The 25,938-nt window shown below is 40.5% G+C and overlaps 1 protein-coding gene across 1 annotated transcript; it reads left to right on the top strand.

Annotated features, from left to right (window-relative positions):
- The first annotated feature begins 234 nt into the window (after positions 1-234).
- LOC133539552 (adenylyl cyclase-associated protein 1-like) lies at positions 235-22,058 on the top strand. The gene is made up of 13 exons (XM_061881545.1): positions 235-388; positions 6,959-7,063; positions 10,598-10,698; positions 10,868-10,945; positions 11,139-11,282; positions 11,523-11,608; positions 12,902-13,007; positions 13,160-13,334; positions 13,408-13,589; positions 15,836-15,959; positions 16,048-16,130; positions 20,947-21,090; positions 21,153-22,058. Exons 2-13 carry the CDS (start codon positions 6,961-6,963, stop codon positions 21,234-21,236), a joined length of 1,410 nt encoding a protein of 469 aa, XP_061737529.1. The 5' UTR covers positions 235-388; positions 6,959-6,960; the 3' UTR covers positions 21,237-22,058.
- The last annotated feature ends 3,880 nt before the right edge of the window (positions 22,059-25,938 follow it).

Below are 25,938 nucleotides of genomic sequence, written 5' to 3'. Positions count from 1 at the left end.
TTTGAAAAATACATTAATTGTCCCCGAATACCACACACCGAACAGCAGGAAGCCAGTGCAGGTGAGCCAGTATAGGTATATAAAGGTATAGGTTTAGTATGATCAAACTTTCTTGTTCTTGTCAAAAGTCTCACAGCCGCATTTTGTCACAACTGCAATCTTTTAATGCGAGACATAGGGAGGTCGGAAAATAAGAAATATCCGATAGTCCTGGAACGCATCACATTTGGCCGGCCGCCTCCATATAAGGCAAAGGAAGGCTCGCGCAGACAAGGGCGGAAAGGCGGCGCGGTGGCAGCTGGGTAATTTCATCCAGGAAGAAGCTCCTGCTCGGACACAACAGACGAAGACGACGTCCAAGTAAACAAGCAAGTCACCGCGCTAGCAGGTAACAACACATTCCTTGCTCTTCTAAGCCTCAGGAACATTATTATTGTTTTTAAAAAAACACTCCCAACCGAGCGCTTCCTTCTCGTCCACAAGTCAGCATTAAAATCAGTGTGACGGTTAGCAACTCATGCTAATCAGTACTCTCACCGCCGCGCTATTATTCAACAATATGTCACTTTTAGTCGACCAAACAACAGTCTGTTCTTTCTACTTCTGTCATTTGTCCGTGTTATTGTTCAGCAAAGAAAGCTCGCAGGCATAATAATACTAATAATAATACTAATAATACTAGTAGCAGAGGGAGGGCGTGTTGGCGGAGAGAAGCAGGAAATGCCACCACAAAGAGGAAGCACAGCCCAGCATACTTAGTTTGATTACCGTAAACATTTGAGGGCACTCCCAATTGTCAATATGTCGCTTCGGAGGAATTGAGTGCACTTGCTTGCTTGCGGTGTTTTCATTGTGGCGATATTTCGTTTGAAAAGCGGCGTTTAACGTCACAAAAATGTATTTTCTACCAGTGCGTTTCCCACCTAGGCCTTCAGTGATGTCCTGTGTCCAATGGTTACCTCAGGAGGCCATCATCATTAATCCCGGCCTCGGGATATTTATGTGTGGAGTTTGCATGTTCTCCCCGTGACTGCGTGGGTTCCCTCCGGGTACTCCGGCTTCCTCCCACCTCCAAAGACATGCACCTGGGGATAAGTTGATCAGCAACACTAAAAATTGATCCTTGTGTGTGAATGTGAGTGTGAATGTTGTCTATCTGTGTTGGCGACTTGTCCAGGGTGTACACCGCCTTCCGCCCGATTGTAGCTGAGATAGGCACCAGTAGTGATGGTTCCGGAAACACCGATGCATGGGCGCATGCGTCGAGCTCATAGAGCAAAACCCTGTGCCGGTGCGCGTACCACTTTTCGGAAGTCACGTGACCGATGATGAGCAGTTTCGGTCATGTGACTGATACGCGAACTGTGTCGCACTGACGTCTGCGCGCCAAACTGTTTAGAAGGAAGCGCATCTGTCAACGAGATGCTGCTGCCAACAGAATCGCCGCAGTTCACTTCTGTCGTTGGTCATTTGAAATTTATCGTCGTCAATCATTTCCGCCGTGTGGGAATATTTTGATCATATATCGCAGGGGTAGGGAACCTATGGCTCTAGAGCCAGATGTGGCTCTTTGGATTGATGCATCTGGCTCTCAGATTCATCTTAACTGACATTGCTTAACACGATAAATTATTATTTCCACTGGTAATCAGAGTTAAAAATAACATTCAAAATATAAAACATTCCTCTGCATTTTAATCCATCCATTCGTTTTCGACCAAATCTGTTCAAGAAGTCGCATTGATAAGAAGTATTTTATTTATTATGGGTTAGCTTCAGAATAAATGTTGGTGTTACTTAAAAATGCACACTTTTCGTTGTTTTCAGTGTTAAAAAATATTTTATGGCTCTCACGGATATACATTTTAATATATTTGCATTTCATGGCTCTCTCAGCCAAAAAGGTTCCCGACCCCTGATATATCGGGGGAAAAAAAGGTATTTGTGTTAATTCCTTGTCGTTTCATCCTGTTCTGTCAAAGTTTCCAGCATTGTCCCACCCACACAACCATCCAATTGGTTACATTAAAAAACGGTAACAACCAATCTCTTTGATAGATCAGTTGGTAGAGTGAAGGACCGTAGCTGTTCATGCTGAGTTCCCTCGGGCACTTGTTCAAATCCAGCTCGAACCCATTACCTTTTTACCATGAATTGATTAACGTGTACCCCGATTTAAAGGCCTTCTGAAATTAGATTTTGTTATTTAAACGGGGATAGCAGGTCCATTTTATGTGTCATACTTGATCATTTCGCTATATTGCCATATTTTTGCTGAAAGGATTAAGTAGGGAACATCCACGATAAAGTTTGCGACTTTCGGTGCTAAGACAAAAGCCCTGCCTCTACCGGAAGTAGCAGTTGATGATGTCACAAGTGTGGGAGCTCCTCACATCTTCACATTGATTTTAATGGGAGCCTCCAACAAAAAGTGCTATTCGGACCGAGAAAACGACAATTTCCCCATTAATTTGAGCAAGGATGAAAGATTCGTGTTTGAGGATATTGATAGTGACGGACTAGGAAAAACAAACAAAAAAAAAACAATTGCATTGGGACGGATTCCGATGTTTTTAGACACGTTTAGTAGGATAATTCTGGGAAATCCCTTATCTTTCTATTGTGTTTGCTAGTGTTTTAGTGAGTTAAATAGTACCTGATAGTCGGAGGTGTACGTCCACGGGTGTCTTGACGCGCAGTGTCTCAGGGGAGTCGACAGCAGCTATGGACGGGGCAAGGTCAGCTTTTCTCCGGTAAGAAGCGACTTTTCAACCACAATTTTCTCACCGAAACTTGCTGGTTGACATTCCGTCGTGTTTCATGTCCGCTTGACCGCGCTCAGAACCATAGTAAATTTTCACCTCCAGGAATTTTAAACAAGGAATCACCGTGTGTTTATGTGGCTAAAGGCTAAAGATTCCCAACTCCATCTTTCTACTTTGACTTCTCCAATATTAATTGAACAAATTGCAAGAGATTCAGCAATACAGTTCTCCAAAATACTGTGTAATTATGCCGTTAAAGCAGACTACTTTTAGCTGTGTGTTTGTGCGTAGCGTTCATATTTCCTAAAAACCCGTGGCGTCTTGCGTACACGTAATCATTAGACGACGTTTTAAAGACGAAACTCCCGGGAAATTTAAAATTGCAATTTCGTAAATTAAAAAGGCCGTATTGGCATTTGTTGCAATGTTAATATTTCATAATTTATATATAAACTATCAGACTGCATGGTGGGTAGTAGTGTCTTTCAGTAGGCCTTTAAACAAGTTGAAAAACTCTTTCGGGTGTTACCATTTAGTGGTCAATTGTACGGAATATGTACTGTACTGTGCAATCTACTAATAAAAGTTTTTATCAACAGTGCGTATTCAGAGCGCATGTAAAAAAAATAAATAGATAACAATTCCCAGTCCACAAGCATCCTCATTCACAACACTTTCTTAGATTTCCATGTTATGATACATGTTCACATTATTTATTGACTGTATCTAAAAAAGATAAAAATATATTTTTATTTAAATGAAGATTTGAAATACAAAGACTTGGTTTGTAGCTGAGATAGGCGCCAGCGCCCCCCGCGACCCCAAAAGGGAATAAGCGGTAGAAAATGGATGGAAGGTCATAAAATCAGTGTCAGTTGAGTCGGTCCATAGGTTACCTGTAGGGATTTTTAATGTCCAGCAGATGTCAGTATTTTTTGACACAGTATCAATACAGTTTTGCAATGTGTCGAAACGCTACATGATGCCCTATCAACCCATCACTAGGCACCAGCGACCCCAAGGGGGAATAAGCGGTAGAAAATGGCTGGATGTCACCACATGACCATTGCTGGAGAAATACTATACAGTAGGGCTGGGCGATATGGCCTTTTGTTAATATCGCAATATTTTTAGGCCATATCGCAATATACTTATATATATATATATATATATATATATATATATATATATATATATATATATATATATATATATATATATATATATATATATATATATATATATATATATATATATATATCGGTATCTTGCCTTAGCCTTGGATGAACATTTGATACATAAAATCTCAGCAGGATGATGTTTCTATGTGTCTACATTAAAACATTCTTTCATACAGAGAAGGAAATCACAAAGTCAATTAACCAAAACTGTATTTATTATTTGAACTTGACAGTACAGATAAGAACGTTTTGTTGCATTAGCTCGTTGTAGCGCAGGATAAAACAGCAATAAGGTGCAGAAATGAATAGATTACTGTAATAATAATGGTAATAAGTGACAAGTTTGGCACACAACAATGGCAACGAGGATGGGATAGTGTCCCCTTGGATTTTTTTCAATGAAAAAAATGTGCCTTGGCTTAAAGGTTGAAAAGCACTAACCCAGCTCATAACATCACAATATATACCTGCCTTAGGCCAGCTAGAAGGCCTTACTGACAACAACTCGCAATCTGATTGGCTATCGCAACTGTTCACTTACAGCACACGGACGCCCGCATTGCTGAATCTGAAGGCCTCTGACAGATTTGGTACAGCATGGCAACTTAAGCTAACTGAATTCTGATTGGATAAGAACTCTATAACATAAAAACGACTGCACTGGAAGGATCATAATATGGCTAGGGCTGGGTATCGTTTGAATTTGAACGATTCCGATTCTTCTTGTACCGTGCCCGGATCAATGTTTTCCAGGTAGTCCCTGGAAGGTGGTATGTATTTTGTGTTAAGAGTTTTCCACCATATCCCTGCAAACATAAACAAACATGTAATGTTGCTGTTACTGTTAAGTCCCGGTTCTAATCGATACTCGATACCCAACAAATATGGCATGAATACTGTTGGATGTATAGGGAAAGTAAATTTAAAAAAAATACTTTTCTTTGTAAATCTGATCATGATTTCTGGTTATGTGAGGCCAGCAGAGAAAGCCTTGCTGGCCCTGACGGCACATCACTGTATTTTACAATATCAACGTGTCACATAACAAATGGTTAGACTTGTCTGGGAGTTGGAACAGTTTTGACAAGACTTTGGTAAACCTCTGCCGACTTTGCTAGCTCCGCTAGCATTCACGAAGATCCCTGACAGACACGGACCAGCTTTATCTTGAATTGCAACAATATATCACTTGCTTAGTTTTATTTTCCGTAACTCAACTTTAAAATGAACCGTGTGGCATGTTTGTTCAATTTTAGATGGGACGTGCTGCACATGTGGCGGTCAAGTAAATGAGAATGACTTTGAGGTGAAAAACAAAGTTGTGCTCACCAGTTTTATTTCTTAATAACACTAGTGCAAGGTGAAATATAGAAAGTTTAATGTTTGTTGAAGTTTTCAGAGAACGCATCCATGTTGGCCACTTAGGATAAAACAAAAGGCGTGTTGTTGACGTCAGCCAGATCAAAGAGTTTCACGTTAGTATTACCGCTAAAGATTAAACATGTTTTCTTTTTTCGTGTTTAGTTCTAGCTACTAGCCTCGCCGGTGTACCATTACGCCCCCGTCTGGACAACTTTTTTCTCTGACCCGGAACGCCTCAGACAGGCTGTCGGGCGGGGCTCAATGGCAGACATCTTCCAAAGGTGTACGTACTTAGGCTCCATGAGCAGGAATTGAGGATATATGAAGACATCTCAAATGTGCTCATGTGCAAAGCCTTTTAAGATATTTTGTTGTTTTGCATATTTCTTGAAGAGACACTTAACTTTCTTCAGGTTTGAATGCTGCTCCTGGCACTAGACATCAATTAGGTCATGGGTTTTATTTAGGGTGTGTGTTCTGTCCTTATCTAAATATATCTCTTGAGCATAATGGAGAAGTTATTGTACAACTCTCTGCAAGCACGTGCAACATTAAAAGGGCGAGGGTGACTCATTTACTGGCAAGATTTCATTATTTTGAAGTGTACAATGTCAACATTTTAGTCTTGGTTCTTTACTCAACAGCTAGTTTCCAACCCTGTGTGACATAGTTCTAATCTTGGTTTTCCCCCGTTTAATTCTCTAATACACCATTTCCTTAAAATACACTTCGGGACTGGTTGTGTAGTTGGAAGACAGGCTGCCAAAAAAAACAGCAAAAGTATGCATCCAGTCCGCTACGCCAAAACCTCATGGAGGAAAACTAAAGAAAGAGCTGACCATACAATTAAGCAGCTTGGTACCAGAAAAACATTTGTTGTTTGGACACACGTTGGCTGCAATGAGGATGACATCAGACCAAAAATTAAAGTCGTAGTCAAGTGTGGAATAAAAGTGCATTAACCAAAATTAAGGTGGAGATTTCTAATAGTTGTGCTAGTTTTCTTTCCCCCATTGTCACCCATCCCTACTCGCACGTAACAACCTTTTGAAAACAAGGTGGCTGTAGTTAAAATTGTTGACGTCATCATGTTTTCAGCCAGGTAGAGACACCACCTGACACTGGTGGTGTCACGTAACCGCAGTCTTACATAAGATTGATCTTTCTGGCTAGGTGTGGTTTGGTCAGATACTGGTAGAACATTTAAACTGGTAAGAAATAATTGCAATCCCTGTATGGTTTGGAAAGTCAAATTTTGGCCACAAATGGCTTACCTGGCTTGACAGGGTGTGTCTGCACACTGGAGTCTGTGTCTATGTACCTTTTTTCCCGAAGCAAGTCCTAACCTGCTTCCCAGCAGACATTCCTTGCTTTTATCACCTAAGCATTCAATGGTAGAAAGGTTTAGTGTACATTTTTTGCCCCCACCTCCTGATGAAAATCAGTTTCCAGTTAATATATTAAACTCCAATTGAGCTATGATGATTAATGCCCACACTGTTATAATTCTGATGTAGGAAAAATAACCTGATAATTTACATGTTGGTCAGAAGCTGCTGCTATTGATCATTTTTCTGTGTTTTTAGAGAATATATAACCGTCTTGGTGTCTACTCGTCCTTTCCTTTCCTAAAGGCCTCTTTATCCACAGGTATGGCAGAGTTGGTGAATCTGGTACAGCGGCTGGAGGTTGCAGTGGGACGCCTGGAGGCTATGTCAGGGCCCGGTAGCAGCAATGGAGGGTCTGCTGGTGGAGGTAGTTATTTTTCTTTGAATAACCATATAACCTTTACAGAATACATGCGATACATACAGACTAGTTTGGCAAGTGTACAGTGGTACCTTAATCTATGAGCACAACCTACTCCTAAAACTTGTATTTTAAAGCAGGCCCGCTCATTCAAACTAAGTTAAATCCATTTATTCTGTGTTTGACCTTCTCAGAACAGCACAATTTCAATACGACTTTAAAAAACAAAAACATACTTTTAGATAAGAAGTATTGTTTAAAAAAACAATACCATAGTAATGCAAACTACAACAGTTTAGTTGTTTTAAGAATGTAACACTGTAGGTACATAATGGAAAATGACCATGGCCAGCACTCCCAAGAATGTTGTAAAGTTTTTACCTTTTCCAGCAGAATTGGAAAAATAGGGCTGGGTGATATGGCAAAAAAAACACAATTATGATTTTTATTTTCCATATCACCCGATCTTTATTTTACCACAATTTTCTATATTGTTTTCAACCTGTTAGTTTTTAAGCATCTGTACTAAAAAACCTAGGGATTATTTCAACATTTTGCTAACAACAAAGCAAATTAAAGAAAGTAAATGCACAGCAACATAAGCAAAGAAGTCAATGTACTGATATGATCCACTTCATGAAACTCTTCCAATTAAAGTGTTTACAAATTATGAAGAAGAATCCTAAACAATATTTTAAACAATATTGAAAATTATTTTAATAACAACTTTATTCATCTAATTATGTCAATCACAATTTACTTAAATATGTATTCACAAGAACTTTAATATTTATTATTTGTGGATTTAAATTGTGTTTACAAATTGAGAACAGGAAGTAAACCCATGTGTAATGTAAAAGGGGTAGGATTGAATAAATTGTGATTCTTCCTCCTCCTTTTAGTTTTCAGACATGTTGTAATGAGAAACTGGGGGAAAACAAAATTACCACCCTTGAAACCCAATAAAAAAAACACCCCAAAAGTGCCAACAATACTCCATTTACATTTTGTGCCTTGAATATTAACCCAGTAATAGTGATATACAAATTATTTAGAGTGGCACAGTGATCTCCAGCTTGTAATCACAAGTGTCTCAAAGGGCTGCACGGGCCACAATGAAATCCTGAGTTTAGATCCCACATCGGGGCAAGAAGTAACACAACCCAATGGGATTTGGATCATAAAGATCCTAAATCATGCTTCTCATTTGGATAGTAGAATAACAAGGATGCATTCCGAAAAGTTGGGACACTTTGACAGTCAATTTGGACCAGAAAACGACGGGAATGACACGAAAAGACACTCTGTTTCACCCCCATTTTCTTCGTGAGAATTAAGAGTAATTTTTCATTTAAAAATTGGAATATAGCAGACCTAGGTATAGTAAGTGGTGTTTTATTACATTTGTTGGCTGTCATAAAGTCTGCAGTAAAAACAAGTGATTGTTACATTGCGTTTATGAAATTATTGCGCCCTGTATGCTTAAAATATTCAAAATACATAAATAGTATACATTTGCCTGTTACTAAATACTTAGATCATTATCAATCTTTAATGGAAGTGTTTGGAAGTTTTTTAAGAGCTTTATAGGTATAATAGAATAGACTTAAGACCATGGCTGTAGGCATGTGGTCCTTAACTCTGACATCATGCCATGTTAATGAGGAAGCTGTGCTTGTTTCATACACCATTCCTTTAAATCAGTTGTTTTCCAGTTCAACATACGAGCTAACTTTGCTAACATTAGCAGCTCTTGTGAGTGACTCACCCCACGGGACCTACGGTGGCATCGGATGCTCAACCAAGGCAATTTAGCACAACTGACTACAACTCTCAATTTCTGACATGCCCGCAGTAAATGAATTACCGTATTTCCTTGAGTTGCCGCCGGGGCGCTAATTAATTTAAAACCTCTTCCCACCCCTGCGCTTACCAAAGGCATGCGGTAAAAGTAAGCATGCGCTAATTAATTTAAAACCTCTTCTGACTCCTGCGCTTACCAAAGGCATGCAGTAAAAATGTGAGTGTGATGTAAGGATGCTATCATGAAAAGCACATTTAATTAAAAAAAAGGTTATTATGGTCTTACCTTTTATGTAACGCATGTGTCAAATACATACATTTGTGGAGACTATTAAGCTCTTACCTTTCTATTTACTGTTTGCGCGCTTCCCAGTCACGTGACCGCCACAGTCCAATCAGCTGTAGTTGTATGCCGGTAGCAGGAAGTGACTGGTATGCTATTTACTCTTTGGGAACTCTGTGCTCTCTCCCTGTCACTTGAGGGAGAGAGCACCCTCTCCTTCGTCACGTGACGAGGTTAGGGTTAGGTACCCTAATCCCACGCCGCCAACTCCAGCCGTGCCCTGCCTGTCTGTCGGACTGTCTGCTTCACAGGTATTAATAAAACACAGCTGCTTACTGTTCTTTTTAGCATACCGCTATTCAATAGCTTGGACCTTAAATCCTACTGAATAGCTCTTAATCTTCTTCCCTTTATGCGATTTCAAATTACAAGTATTGAAATCAGCCTCCTCCATTTTGAAAATGATGACAGGGGAAGTGTCACTCCTGACGTCACAAGTTTGACCGGGCGGTAATGCTAAGCATGCGCTAATTATTTTGCCAAGCGAGTTTGACCCGGCAGTAATTCAAGGGAGCCGCATACTATACACCCGGCCGCAATTCAAGGAAATACGGTAGTTTATTTAGATTCGTGACACCTTTTTTAGAAATAATGTTATGTGTAATGTACCAATTTTAAACACTTGCGAGGGTGTAAAATACAATCTATTGAAGATGTTAAAATGACTGTTTTTACTCCATCTAAAGCAGTGGTCCCCAACCACCGGGCTTGATTGGTACCGGGCTGCAGAATAATTTTTTATAAAAAAAAATTTAAGTTGAATTTTTTTAAATTTTTTTATTAAATCAACATAAAAAACACAAGATACACTTACAATTAGTGCCCCAACCCAAAAAACCTCCTTTTTTCATGACAAAAAATAAAATACCCCCCGTTTTCAAATTATCAAGCGTTGATCGGTCCGCAGCTACAAAAAGGTCGGGGACCACTGATCTAACGGGCTTATTGGTATTTTTCTAAATATTACGTTACATGTCTTTTTCTAAAATGTTTTAAGTCATCCATTGCTAAACACATGCATCATTTGCATTCCAAGTGTGATGTTAATTTATTGTACCATAAAACATTTAACTAATTAAAAAAAAAACATTCTGATTTTAGAAAACTTATCCTCCAGTTTGGGGTTATCAGGCATATTTTCAGAGGGTATGTCTTTTTACAGGATGTTTTAAAGGGATAAAAAGGCTTCTGAATATATAAAAAACAAAACTGCACTGCTCTTGCTTTATGCTTGGCGGCTGTAATTAGATGATGGAGCTATTATTTTAGTAAGGCCTCTTTCTACAGCATCACATTGGGATTACCCTTTTTTCTTTTTTTTTTTCTTGATAGTTTAGAAGGTTTATGTTTGAGTTTTATAAATGTCCAATTGGCCAATGTTTTTGTTTTTACAGTGGTATCACCCTACGTTGAGGCCTTTGACGAGATCATCAATGGCCCTGTGACTCAGTACTACTCTTTGAGCCAGCAGATAGGCGGGGATGTCCTGAAACATGTACGTATTGATTATGTAGATGCTGCTGGAATTATTGCACCCTTAATGAGCATTTAATGTGCTGTTTATATAACTGAAATATACTGTATATTAGACTATCATTTGTAATTTCCTCTGCCATGGTGATAATATTCTCATCCAGGTCTTGTTTTTCTTTTCCTCCTCACAGGCAGAAATGATGAAGCAGGCATTCTCTAGTCAGAGACAACTTCTCATCACGGCCTCCTCTGCGCAGAAGCCCTCTGATGTCAGTTACTCATTTTGTTTATTTACACATTTTAAACAATTGCATACCTTATAATTACAATCTGCAGTTAACTGTAGATAGTTACTGCTCACACAAAGTGCTTATTATAATTTAGGGATTTATTTTTGTTCACTCTTAGTTTTTTTTTTTTTAAATAGTATGTGAAGTGAAATTTCTCTTCCTGTTGGTCCAGGCGGTTTTGACCGGCCTTCTGCAGCCGGTGTCCAAAGCCATCCAGCAGGTGCAGGCATTCCGTGAGCAGAACCGTACGTCTCAGCACTTCAACCACCTTTCTGCTGTCAGCGAGAGCGTGCCTGCCCTGGGATGGGTTGCTATGGTGGGCATATTTCCCCATGTGTGAGACAGTAGAAAGCATTGTGTTTGCAAGGCTGTGGGTGAAATAATGACAACTCCTCGCCAACTGGGGCATGATGGTCCACAAACCGCTCGGCTGTTGTAATTTGGATAGCTGATACTCTACTCTATGCCTTTTTTTAAATGCATCAGAAGCAGAGCTTGAACTGTTACATTCCACAATGTACCACTGATTGTTCTCCATGTTGCCTCTCTGTTCCAGGACCCAAAGCCATGCCCGTATGTAAAAGAGATGCAGGATGCAGCCATGTTCTACACCAACCGTGTGCTCAAGGAATACAAGGATAAGTAAGGATTTTTTGTTCTCGATTCTGCTGAGATTGAGTATAGCCTAGCTATTTTCCAGTACAGCAAAATGTACAGTAATTGTTGCATAGAACACTACAAGTGAGCTTTTTTCCCCTTCCTTTTAGACTCTTTTCTAAAAGAGCTTTTTTTTTAAGTCAGCATTTATGCGCCACAAGCTGTCTGGTTGTGCACTTCCTGTGTTAAAACATGCCATGATTACAATGAACAAGCTTTCTTCAGTGCTGCTGTAATACCGATCAGGCTTTAGAAGTAGATTTAAATAAACACACTGATTTGTTTGGAGTTGATCATGCTTCCTGAGTGATTGCATCACTATTTACACACATGTTTATGTGTGTAAATAGTGGCCTTAAACATGTGTCACATGTTTAAGGGTAAAAGTAAAACATTACCAGCAAATTTACAAAAAATATTTGTTCACACTTCTGAGAGTACAGAGCATAGAAGAATCAGTAATAAAGGACAACTTTAAAACAAATGTGTATATCAGTGGTGGGGGTTAAACTATGGAATTCTCTTTACAATGAGATAAAAGACTGTCAAAATATATTTCAATTGAAAAAAATATACAAAGACAGAACAATAAGATCATATGGACAGCCATAAGTGTTTACGTTTTACTTATTCTTTTGTCTGGTTTTGTATCATCTTGTGAGGTGTAAATGATTTTTTTTTTCAGTTTATTTCATGAAACTTTGCACTTGTTGTACTTTTTTGTTGTTTTTTTTCTTTGTTTTCATTATATTTGGATGTATTTGTTGGTTTGTAAGATATCCATTAAGTAAGACTATGTATTATGTTGAAAGGGGCAGGAAAATATAGGATTTTTCTTCATCCTGCTTCTTCTCAGTGAAGTGAATTATATTTATATAGCGCTTTTCTCTAGTGACTCAAAGCGCTTCACATAGGAAAACCCAATATCTAAGTTACATTTAAACCAGTGTGGGTGGCACTGGGAGCGGGTGGGTAAAGTGTCTTGCCCAAGGACACAACGGCAGTGACTAGGATGGCGGATTCGAACCTGGAACCCTCAAGTTGCTGGCACGGCGACTCTACCAACCGAGCTATTCCGCCCCCAGGCATTGGTGTATAATTGTCTATCGACCAAAGATGCACATCAATGAAGGAGATAAAGAAAAAATGAATGAAAAACTATTGAATGTCGGGTCAAATCAATATTATTCCAATGTGATCAGATTACTCAGGATGCATGAGGTTCCATCTTCTATTATAAAAATCAAAGACAACAATTCTTCCCTGTCATGCTCGCAGGGACAAGAAGCATGTGGACTGGGTGCGGGCATATGTGTCCATCTGGACCGAAATGCAGAGTTACATCAAGCAGCACCACACCACCGGTCTGTCTTGGAGCAAGACCGTGAGTTTCACAATAGCTGCTGTCTTAACTTGCATACTTCCTTCTGTTAGTTTGCTTGCATAGAAGTGGACAAAGTTTCTGACTCAACTGGTATCCTTTAGGTAGACTGGTGCGGTTTATCACAAATAAAAACATAATGATTTCCTCCGCAGGGCCCAGTGGCAACAACCGCTGCAGCCCCTCCCAGTGCGCCTGGCGGAATCCCTCCCCCACCCCCTCCTGGTCCACCTCCTCCTCCAATTAGCGATACCTCTGGCGAGAATGATGCTGCCCTCAGTCGCAATGCGTTGTTCGAGTCCATCAACAAAGGAGCGGACATCACCAGGGGTAGCTTTTCACAATGACTGAATTGTTATAATTGCAATATTATTAAATGTCCGGTATCCATCATTCCTTGCAGGCCTCCGGCATGTTAAGGATGATCAAAAGACCCACAAGAATCCTGATTTAAGATCTCAGACGGCTCCTGTCCGCACCGGACCAAAGCCCTTTAGCTCCCCTTCCTCTCGACCTGCTGCATCGGCTACCCCGACGCGCACGCTTCCTCCAGTTTTGGAGCTGGATGGAAAGAAGTGGAAAGTGGTAAGTTTCTCAGTCCACCAGGGGGGAAGCTGGCATTTTTCTAGGTTGCTGTTGTCCATATCAAAAATGTCCCACCCAACAGAGGTTGGACAGCGATTCCGTTTAAGAGAATGTTGGAATGATGGGTCAGTAGTGTACATTCTCTCGGGGTGTTCGAAAAATATCAGGCTGATATGAGAAATTATGGCGTCTGATAACCTATTAAACGCTCCAGTGAGGCGAGATTTCACGTATTGTGCTGTAGGTGGGTTAGAGTGAGCAGATCCAGCGCTCCTTTTCTCATGCGTGCCCTGCTGTGATCCTGTCGTAAACTTCCTCCAAACTCATTGTAAAACAAACATGGCGTCTTCATTGTTTTAGAGCAGGGGTGTCAGGCCCGTGAACAGGTTTTATCAGGCCCGCGGGATGAGTTTGCTAAGTATAAAAATTAGCTGAAATTTTTGAATGAAAGAAATCGCTGTTTTAAATGTGTCCACTAGATGTCACAATAACAAATCTTTGTAGATTATGATACATATGTAAAAAAAAAAAAAAAACATTCAAGGAAAATGAGCAAACTACATAAACGACATCCTGTAATTTGATTTTGATATACTTGTTTTTTCTTAATAGATTAAAAATTAACACCAATGAGTTGACTGAACATTATTACCACATTAATTATTCAGAAAGTATAAATAACGACAAATCTAGCATACTATTAATCGCAACATGTAGGTGTAAAAAAAAAAAACCCCAACATTAAGATTTGTACATTTTCAGAATGTGCTTGTTTTAAAAAAAAATCTGAAGATGTCTCTCTTTTTAAGTTATCGTGCCGTGATTTTACCAGTCCGGACCAATTGGGAGTAGAATTTTCTCCATGTGGCCCCCAATGTAAAATGAGTTTAACACCCCTGTTTTAGAGGAAAACGTTTGGGTGCTATTTTCTCCAAATATAGGGGGGAGGAAACCTCAAGCTTCAACATATCAAGACTTATCAACCATCTGAAACGGTAACATCACTATGACCATATTTTTTTAAATCCTAGGAAGATGCTGCGTCATCACTTGGTGAATGTGGTTCTAGAGTCAAAGCGCTTTGAGTAGCTAAATGGTAGAAAAGCGCTATACAAGTAAAATTAATTCAAATTGTTTTAGTCCGTCACAAATTGGGTTGCGTGGCACATGCGCCTCACCTCTGGTTTCTGCCCTGTGTTTGATTGATTGGGATATGTCTATGTTTTACATTAGAAAATCTTTTTAAAATTAATGCAACCGTACAGTGAGTTTATATCCTGTCAGTTGACAAATTATTCATTAAGTTTTCTTTTTCATGGTGACCCATTGATCGCGCAACATTGGCGGGATGGATTATTAAATAAAGTACTATCTATTCAACAGTTTTTATATAAGCAGATGACTTCCACATCTCCTGTTATAAAGCATGTGGAAGGCAGCGGTGTATAACTGGCGAAAGGATTACATTAATTCTATACGTGTGAATATAGCTCAGATTTTTTCTATCGTGCAGAAAAGTGTACAGCCCTGAAGTCTAAATCAAAGTATTAGCACACAAACTACACTTTAGGTAAAGTAACATACTGTAGTCTTCTAATTCAGTGGTTCTCAAATGGGGTTACATGTACCCCTGGGGCTTTTTGAAGGTATGCCAAGGGGTAAGTGAGATTTTTTAAAAATATTCTAACAATAGCAACAATTCAAAAATCCTTTATAAATTTATTTATTGAATAATACTTCAACAAAATAAGAATGTAAGTTCATAAACTGTGGGGAAAAAAACCCAACAGTGCAATATTCAGTGTTGACAGCTAGATTTTTTTGTGGACATGTTTCATAAATATTGATGTTAAAGATTTATTTTTTTGTGAAGGAATTAAGTTGATGGATCTCTATTACAATCCCCAAAGAGGGTTCTTTAAGTTGATTACTTCTATGTGTAGAAATCTTTATTTATAATTGAATCACTTATTTATTTTTCAACAAGTTTTTAGATATTTTTATATATTGTTTTCCAAATAGTTCAAGAAAGACCACTACAAATGAGCAATATTTTGCACTGTTATACAATGTAATAAATCAGAAACTGATGACATAGTGCGGAATTTTACTTCATCTCTTTTTTTTCAACCAAAAATGCTTTGCTCTGATTAGGGGATATTTGAATTTAAAAAAAATGTTTACGGGGGTACATCACTGAAAAAAGGTTGAGATCCACTGTTCTAATTGATCTCTTTACTCCGCAGGAGAACCAAGAAAACGCACCAAATCTGGTGATCAGTGACACTGAGCTGAAGCAGGTGGTTTATGCTTTCAAGTGTAATAAGAGCACTCTGACCATCAAGGGCAAAATCAACTCCATCATTCTTGGTAACAAAGGAGCATGTTTGTTTCTGGTTTATTCTCCAGTGTCATGATATGGGAGTAACGTTGCTTGTCTTGTGCTTCCCCTGTCAAGATAACTGTAAGAAAATGGGGTTGGTGTTTGAGAACGTCGTGGGCATTGTTGAAATCATAAACTGCAAGGATGTCAAGATCCAGGTGTGTGATACATCATTCTTTAACAAACAAGGGCCATTACACTGAATCTGTGCCATTTTACTTTATTAACACTCTCACGGCTCAGCCTGAGGGATCGAAGGTCCGTATTATCGTGCAGCTACATTACCCTTACTGCTACCTCTCTGCTCTACGAGGGCGTGTGACATATGTAAGAAGGTGCGTTTGCTGTCTGTGAGAAGGAAACAGGAAAGCGCGAGAAGAGCCTGTAGTGTATTGCCAGCAGCTAAAAGCAACTGCATGTGAACCTATACTCGAATATTACGATATAGTCATTTTCTATATCGCGCAGAGACAAACCCGCAATATATCGTGTAAATCGATATCGTCCAACCCTAATCCTCATCCAAAATCCATCAAAGTCCTCTTCTTCTGTGTACCAAATGAACAGCTGGGCAAGTTCTCCATCAAACACGCCAGATTCCCTCTCCACATTTTCAAAGTCAGTCTCGTTGTCAATTAGCATAGCACAGGGGTAGGGAACCTATGGCTCTAGAGCCAGATGTGGCTCTTTTGATGACTGCATCTGTCTCTCGGATAAATCTGAGCTGACATTGCTTAACAGGATAAGTAATGAATAATTCCACTTGTAATCACCGTGTTAAAAACAACATTCAAAATATAAAACATTCTCATGCATTTTTATGTTCAAGAAGTTGCGTTAATGGTAAGAAGTAATTGATTTATTATTGGTTAGTGTGGGACTTGCCCTCTTGGGGGTTCTTCAGACCACCAAGAGCCTGTTTTAGGGTTCCAATATTTTTTTGTTTTATTTTTCTCTGTTGCTTTACAGCAATTGTCTTTTTCTCTTTCGTCCTCACTCGCGCTCTGGCTCCAGCCCCAACCCTGTCCCTCCTCCTGGCTGCTGCTTATAACAGAGCGACAAGTGATTAGATAAAAAGGCCAAGGTGGGCTGTCTACGCACCTGTCGTTGATTTCGAGGCCGGTCCTGGCAACATCCCGCTTTGCTGCAGGCCACGCCCCCTCCACAGTTAGCTTCAGAATAACAATGTTATTACAAAGAATAAGAGACTTATTGTACTCTGGAAATGTTGGTTTTACTTAAAAAATACACGCGTTTAGTTGTGTTCAGTGTTTAAAAAAAATATATATATTATATGGCTCTTAGGGAAATACATTTTAAAATATTTGGCTTCTTGGCTCCCTCAGCCAAAAAGGTTCCCGACCCCTGGCATAGCAGGTTGCACAACCATAAAAGTCGACTTCTCTTGCCCCTCTGCGCGTATTGATTCGCTACCGTGCTGGTCCCCTTCTTCTCCAGTGTGCTTCACCGGGATGTCGAAAGTGAGCGGCACCTCGGCCAGGTTGGTGATGTTTGTCTGCATTTTTTTTAATTTACTACGCACATAGCAGCACTATATGGTCACTGGGGGCGTACCTTTTTAGCATCTTCTCTCACCTGAAACCTTCACCCTATGACGGCCGCATGCTGTCCTCAGTCACGTCCGCTTTTCCTGTCATATAACATCTATGGCTTTTGGAACTCAGTGCGCACACACAACAACCTATCTGGATTCCATAAGGAATTGGTTCGATAAGAGGATTTGATAATGGGCTCAAACTCGATAGTTTCTTAACAAACATCATCCCTAATCAGATCCCACATGCAGAATACTTTGATTAATTTAAAAATATATATTTTACAGTTAATTCTATCGCACATTTAAGCCTATTTCATGGGGAGGCAAGCGGCACTGATTTGGTGGAAATGTCCATATACAGCAGGGGTCAGCAACCCAAAATGTTGAAAGAGCCATATTTGACCAAAAATACCAAAAAATAATCTAACTGGAGCCGCAAAAAATGAAAAGCTGTTAGTGTTCATGAAGGCAACACATGACGTAAGTGTCTATATTAGCTATGTTAGCCTACTATCAAAAGGACTGTCGTAGGTTGATGCAAATCTTTGTTGACAGAAATGTTGAAATATATTTCTTCTACCCATTTTACAAAATTGGAAAACATTAGTGAAACAGAGGCTTCTTAGAAGATGATATGTTTAGATATAACTGTCTTAGAATGGCCAAAGGTCTAAGTTGAAGAAAATGGCGAGCTGTCTTCTTTGAATGGATTTATAACAATCTACGCGAGCTGGGTAACGTTTGCTGTGGTCTGGAACAACATGGCACACAAACAACTATCAGGCGTGCAGCCAATATTACATACAGATACGTCATGAGAAATGCAAATATAAATTAGACAGGACATAGGAAATTAAATGAGCTCAAATATACATACAAGTGAGGCATAATGATGCAATATGTACATAAAGCTATCCTAAATAGCATGTTAGCATTGATTTGCTAGAAGTCATGCACTCTACACAAGTCAATAACATCAACAAAGCTCACTTTTGTGCATTCACACACAGCATAAATAATTTGGTGGACAAAATGGGACAAAGAGTAGCATAAAACAAGAAAATTGTACATGTAAACAAACTCCAGTGAGTTCAAGGACTGCCAAAATTAGGACAAAACAACACTCGCCAAATACTCTCATCAGAAAAGCATGTTTCTTATAAATAGTGAGATTGTCCTCCTAGAGCAGGGGTAGGCAACCCACGGCTCTTGGATCACTCTGTGGCTCAGCTGCATACTTTCCCCCCCCACCCACCCCATTTTTCCAGGAGGTTTTCCGGATTTCAGTGCCTCTCCCAGAAATCTCCACAGGATAACACTCAGATTTTCACTCTGACAACAATATTGAAGGCGTGTCGTGATGGCAATGCCTTAAACGTCACCTCCACCATGTTGTCGCGGCTGCTTTAATACTAAGCTATATGAGTGCCGGCCGGCCACATCTAGTGTGCGGCTGCTGACTCAACGCGCAAGCGACTGCAGGGCATACTTGTTCAACAGCCATACAGGTTACATTGAGGGTTGTGATACAAACAACTTTAACACTCTTACTAATATGCGCCACACTTTGAACTCACACCAAACAAGAATGACAAACACATTTCGGAAGAACATCCGCACTGCAACACAACAGAACAGGTACGTTGGTTGGGGGGGGGGGGGCAGGGTTTGGTGGTACCGTGAGTGTATAAAGTAGCCCGGAAGAGTTCGGGGTACATGGGATTCTGGTTATTTGTTCTGTTGTGTTACAGTGCGGATGTTCTCCCGAAATGTGTTTTTCATTCTTGTTTGGTGTGGGTTCACAGTGTGGCACATATTAGTAAGAGTGTTAAAGTTGTTTATATTACAACTAGGGCTGGGCGATATATACGATATATTGCAGGTTTGTCTCCGTGTGATATAGAAAATGACTATCGTAATATTCAAATATACGTTCACACGCAGGACTTTTAGCTGCGGGCGTACACTTCAGGCTCTCCTCGCTCTTTCCCGTCTCTCCTTCTTGCAGACAAGCAGGCTTACATACGTCACACGTCACATACATGCCCTCGCAGGGCAGAGAGGTTAAAAAAAAAAAAAAGGGGGCAGAGAAGTAGCGATGTGGCTAATGTTAGCTGCTAACTTGGCCGTATGAGAGAAAGATGGTGCGGATCTGGTAACAAATGAAGGAAGACTTAATTCCCAATAACAGCAGGGTTTCCATCGTCTGGCAGTGGTTCGGCTTCAAGTGGGAATATGTCGAATAGACAACCGTAATTTGTCAAGTGTGGGGAAAGCATTGCTATAAAAAGTAGCATTACTGCTAATATGTAGCATCATTTGAAAAGTCACTCGCTAGAGAATGAAGAGAATTTCATAACCTTAGTAACATACAACATAGTGAAGGACGAATACTATTTGATTTCCTATTATGCAGCTCATTTTTATTTGACACTTAAAATGTCTCTGACAAGCTTGAACTTTATGTTTTGGAAATGACTTGAACGTTTGTGCCATTGCTTAATAACTGTTTAATAAATACACTTTTGTTCAATTGACTTAGCTGTGATTTCCCTCTCTGCATGAAAGTTTAAAAGTAGCATATATGAATGCAGTATGAAGAATGTTTTAATGTAGACACATAGAATCATCATACTGCTGTCATTATATGCATCAAGTGTTCATTCAAGGCCAAGGCAAAATATCGTAATGTATATCGCGATATGGCCTAAAAATATCACGATATTAAAAAAAGGCAATATCGCCCAGCCCTAATTACAACCCTCAGTGTAACCTGTATGGTTGTTGAGCAAGTATAACTTGCAGTCATTTGTGTGTCTGCAGAAGCCTCATACAACATGTCAATGGGCTGGTAAGCTGTGTTACGGTTGTAGGGGGCGCTAAACACATTGCTATCATAGCACGCCCTTATTATTGTTGTTTGGGTGAAAACCAGCAGACAGTCGAGAGAAAGGTTGTTCTGAAACTCTGTAGTCTCCCGGAAAAATTGAGATGGTTGGCAAATGTGATGTTGTCAAGCGGCATTTAAATAAAACTTGCGGGCCTCACTAATAATAAATGTTCATATTAAGGTGCGGGCTGCGTGTCTGAGACCCCTGGTTGATAGCACAAAGCAAAAAAAAAAACTTTGTACACTGTTATTTCATTTTAAATTTCAAAAGTCTCTTGTGGCTCCCATAGTTTTCCTTATTTTGTGAAACGGGTCAAAATGGCTCTTTGAGTGGTAAAGGTTGCCGATCCCTGTCCTAGAGAAACCCTATTAAAACAAATATATTTTTTCCCCATCTTTTTCTATTTTCATACATTTTTGAAAAGCTCCAGGGAGCCACTAAAGAGCCACATGCGGCTCTAGACTCCTGATATACAGTATCAGCCTGTGTAACAAATGTTGCACTGAGAAATGCTGTCGCCTCCAGGTTCTGGGTAAGGTCCCGACCATCTCCATCAACAAGACTGATGGTTGCCATGTGTACCTGAGCAAGGACTCGCTCCAATGTGAGATCGTCAGCGCCAAGAGCTCTGAGATGAACATCCTGATTCCCCAAAAAGATGGCGATTTTGTAAGTCGCGTCTGGAGTTTAAAATGCTAGTTTGTGTCCACTGACCTTGCCGCTTTCCATAGACGGAGCTTCCAGTTCCGGAGCAGTTCAAGACCGTCTGGGATGGCGAGAAGCTCGTTACCACGACAACCGAGATTGCAGGATAGAGTGGCAGCATGAGAAAGGGCCGCCTGTTCTCGACACCGCACACACGCCCCTCTACCCCCGCCATCTCGCCCACCTGACTGATATGACCCCACTCACCAGCTAACCCACACTGTAGAGGTGAGAATCGAATGTCATGCGTTAACACCCGCCCCTCCTAGCCCTTCCTTCCCACAGCCAACGAGGACTTGCTCACTTTTATCGGAAGCATTTCCTCCAGCCAATTAGCAGGGAGCACTTTTCCATGAGCATCTGGATAATGTTATGCTTTACACCTCAATTGGAGGGGTTGTAGTTTAGTTGGTTTTTTTTTTCCTGGGGCCAGTCAGGCATAATTGTCAGAATACTTCATCCATTTTTTACAGCGGCTTATATGCAATTCAATGAAGCACTTGTTAACAAATCCTTTCCGTGGTCTCTATATCGCACATTGAAAATAGACATTTAATATTGTCAGCACATTTAAAATTGGGTCGTGCGTGCAAATGCCAGATCTTCTAACCTTACAAGGAAATTGGTCATCTTGTTGGACTACAACAAGATCATATTCGCATATGCTTGTGTGCACATTCCCGAGTATTACATTCCATGTTAGGACCGGTTGTGGCGAAAAGCAAGGCGATCCAGCCTGTTAGCTTTTGAGGCTAAGTGGTTTCTCAGAGAGATGTCAGCATGTTTTTGAGATACTTCACTCATTAGCCATGATTGCACAGTTTGGCTAGCAGTCCTTTTTATATTGTCTCTTTCTTTAACCTTTTTTTGGGGGGGGCAGGGTCCACAATCTGCTCATTAGTACTGGAGACATCATTAAAATGTTGCAATAACATGCATGTGTTTTCATTTCTTACATTTGGATTCATCAGGATTTATCACAGGTTATTACTTGCTTGCTAGATAAAAATGTCCGAAAACATCGGCCGATAAATCCTTTTAAATGTAATATCGGTTTAGAAAAGTAAAATGTATGACTTTTTAAAACGCCGCTGTACGGAAAATTGCGTCTCCCGGTCATACTTACCAACCCTCCCGATTTTCCTGGTAGATTCCCGAATTTCAGTGCCCATCCAAAAAATCTCCCGGGGCAACTTTCCTCCCGATTTCCACCCAGACAACAATATTGGGGGCGTGCCGGCCCAATAACATGATATCTACGGCTTTTCACACACAAGTGAATGCAAAGCATACTTGGTCAACAGCCATACAGGTCACACTGAGGATTATCTGTATAAACAACTTTAACACTGTTACAAATGGGCGCCACGCTGTGAACCCACACCAAACAAGAATGACAAACACGTTTCGGGAAAACATACGCACCGTAACACAGCATAAACAGAACAGAACCCCTTGCAGCACTAACTCTCCCGGGACACTACAATATACACCCCCCGCTACCCCCTACCCGCCACCTCATGCTCTCTCAGGGAGAGCAGGTCCCAAATTCCAAGCTGCTGTTTTGAGGCATGTTTAAAAAAAATAATGCACTTTGTGACTTCAATAATAAATATGGCAGTGCCATGTTGGCATTTATTTTCCATAATGTGAGTTGATTTATTTTGGAAAAACCTTGTTACATTGTTTAATGCATCACAACAAAATTAGGCACAATAATGTGTTAATTCCATAACTGTATATATTTATATCGGTAATTAAGAGTTGGACAATATCGGATATCGGTAAAAAAGCCATTATCGGACATCTCTATTGCTTAATTTCAATTAACTTAAAAAGACTGGAATATTTGGATACAAATGCAAATTTACTGTCAGAATTGTATTTGCTCAAAGTTTGGCCACAGTTTTATCTAAAGTCCAGTCAGGGTTTGTCTCCTCACTAACATGTGCCTTACCTGACCATACAGATGCCAGAAAAAGTACGTGAACCTTTTGGGATTACTTGGATTTCTGCACAATTTGAGTTATGATCTTTAAATCACAATAGACCGTCTTCTTACTTCAACTAATACTGCACATCAAATGTGATGTTTTATTTTTTAACACAACGTAGCCGAGGGGTTAGAGTGTCCGACCTGTGATCGGTAGGTTGTGAGTTCAAACCCCGACTGAGTCATACCAAAGACTATAAAAATCGGAGCCATTACCTCCCTGCTTGGCACTCAGCATCACGGGTTAGAATTTGGGGGTTAAATCACCAAAAATGATACCTGGGCGCTACTGCTCCCCTCACCTCCCAGAGGGGGATCAAGAGACTGAGTCAAATGCAGAGGACACATTTTGCCACACCGTGTGTATGTGAGAGAGACACTATCATTGATACTTTAACTTTTAAACATTCACACTGTAGTATGTGAAGTCCTAAGCTGATGACTTCTCTAAGAGTCAACCTGGAGTCCAACCACTGTGATGAGGTTACAGGTGTTAATTAAAGCTGCCCTGCCCAAATAAACCAAACACCCGTTTGGAGATCGATGTTCTCAAGAAATATTGCCTGATGTCGACAGCTGCCTAGCACAAAAGTGTTCTCTGAAAACCTACTAAGAAGAATGATTGACTCACGTGAAGCTGGAAAAGGTTACAAAAGTACCTCTAAAAGCCTTTCATTTATTTAGACTTTTATTAGTAGTTTGCACAGTACATATTGCATACAATTGACCACTAAATGGTAACACTGCAATAAGTTTTTCAACTTGTTTAAGTCCACGTTAATCAATTCATGGTAATATTGTTCATGTCTGCGGTAAAACCGATTGTCTACAAACGGTGATAGATCAGCACTGATGCCACTCTAGGTGTGGTCATTCTGTAAAGTTGACCGCAATAGCACGGCGCTGAATGCTCAATGACGTGAAAAACAATCCTAGAGTGTCAACTAAAGAGCGATGAAAGCCTCAAACAAGAGTGAAGATCATAGGAGGACAAGAAAAATAACATTGCTGCATGTGTAAAGTTTGCAAAAGAGCACCTGGATGTTCCACAGCACTTCAGGTAAAATATTCTGTGGACAAATGAAACCAAAATGCTGTGTGTGGAGGAGAAAAAAGATCAAAACCTCAACGGTGAAATATAGTAGAGGGAGCATCATGGTGTGAGGCTACTTTGTTGTCATCGGCGGAAAAATACATTCCCAATCGTATCCATCCATCCATCTTATCAGAGGTCGGGTCACTGGGGCAGCAGCCTAAGCAGGGAAGCCCAGACTTCCCTCTCCCCAGCCACTTCGTCCAGCTCTTCCCGGGGGATCCCGAGGCGTTCCCAGGCCAGCCGGGAGACATAGTCTTCCCAACGTGTCCTGGGTCTTCCCCGTGGCCTCCTACCGGTTGGATGTGCCCTAAACACCTCCCTAGGGAGGCGTTCGCGTGGCATCCTGACCAGATGCCCGAACCACCTCATCTGGCTCCTCTCCATGTGGAGGAGCAGTGGCTTTACTTTGAGTTCCTCCCTTATGGCAGAGCTTCTCACCCTATCTCTAAGGGAGAGATCAAAACTCATTTGGGCCGCTTGTACCCGTGATCTTATCCTTTCGGTCATGACCCAAAGCTCATGACCATAGGTGAGGATGGGACCGTAGATCGACAAGTAAATTGAGAGCTTTGCCTTCCGGCTCAGCTCCTTCTTCACCACAACGGATCGGTACAACGTCCGCATTACTGAAGACGCCGCACCGATCCGCCTGTCGACCTCACGATCCACTCTTCCCTCACTCGTGAACAAGACTCCTAGGTACTTGAACTCCTCCACTTGGGGCAGGGTCTCCTCCCCAACCCGAAGTTGTATCAAAACATGTTATAGGAAAACTAAAGAGCACCAGTCTGCCAACCAAAGTCCAAGGGATGATGACCCATAAAAGTACATTAACAGAATGGCTTAAATAGTAGTAGAAAATACACATTCTGGAGACTCAACCCCATTGAGATGCTGTGGCATGACCTGAAGAGGGCACTCTATACCAGACATCCCAAGAATATTCCTAAACTGAAACACTTATGAAGAAGAATGGTCCGAAAGTTGGCCCTGCGATGAGGCGGTGACTTGTCCAGGGTGTAACCTGCCTTCTGCCTGATTGTAGCTGAGATAGGCATTAGCGACCACAAAGGGAAAAAGCGGTAGAAAATGGATGGATGGAATGGTCCAAAAGTCTGATCTGCAACTAGAGTCAATGTTTGGTTGAGGTTCTTGTTGGCAAAAGAGGCTCAAGCGGTTATTAAATCCAAAGATTCACTTTTTCCAACCTTCTTCATGAATGTTCACATGTGTTCAGTAAACAAAAACATTTTTTAGTTTTTTTTTGGCTGCAGTTTAAGTTTAAGCAGACTGGGGTGGCGACTTGTCCAGGGTGTACCCCGCCTTCCGCCCGAATGCAGCTAAGATAGGCTCTAGTATCCCCCGCCACCCCAAAAGGGACAAACGGTAGAAAAATGGATGGGTTTGTCTATTGTCGTGATTTAAGTGAAGGTCAGAACATTTAATGTCCACTTTATGCAGAAATCCAAGTAATCTCAAAGGGTTTTTGTAGTTTTTCTCCGCAGTAAAGGTAAATACTTATGTCCAGTCAGAATAATTTGCATGATTAATCCGTGAACATACAGTACAGGCCAAAAGTTTGGACACACTTTCTTCTCATTCAATGGGTTGTCTTTATTTTCATGACTATTTACATTGTAGATTGTCACATCAAAACTATCAATGAACATGTGGAGTTATGGTGAAATAACTGAAAACATGTTTTGTGTTCTAGGTCCTTCAA

Source organism: Nerophis ophidion, linkage group LG21, assembly GCF_033978795.1.
Source record: "Nerophis ophidion isolate RoL-2023_Sa linkage group LG21, RoL_Noph_v1.0, whole genome shotgun sequence".
Classification (NCBI taxonomy): domain Eukaryota; kingdom Metazoa; phylum Chordata; class Actinopteri; order Syngnathiformes; family Syngnathidae; genus Nerophis; species Nerophis ophidion.
This window is presented reverse-complemented; position numbering and strand designations above follow the sequence as displayed.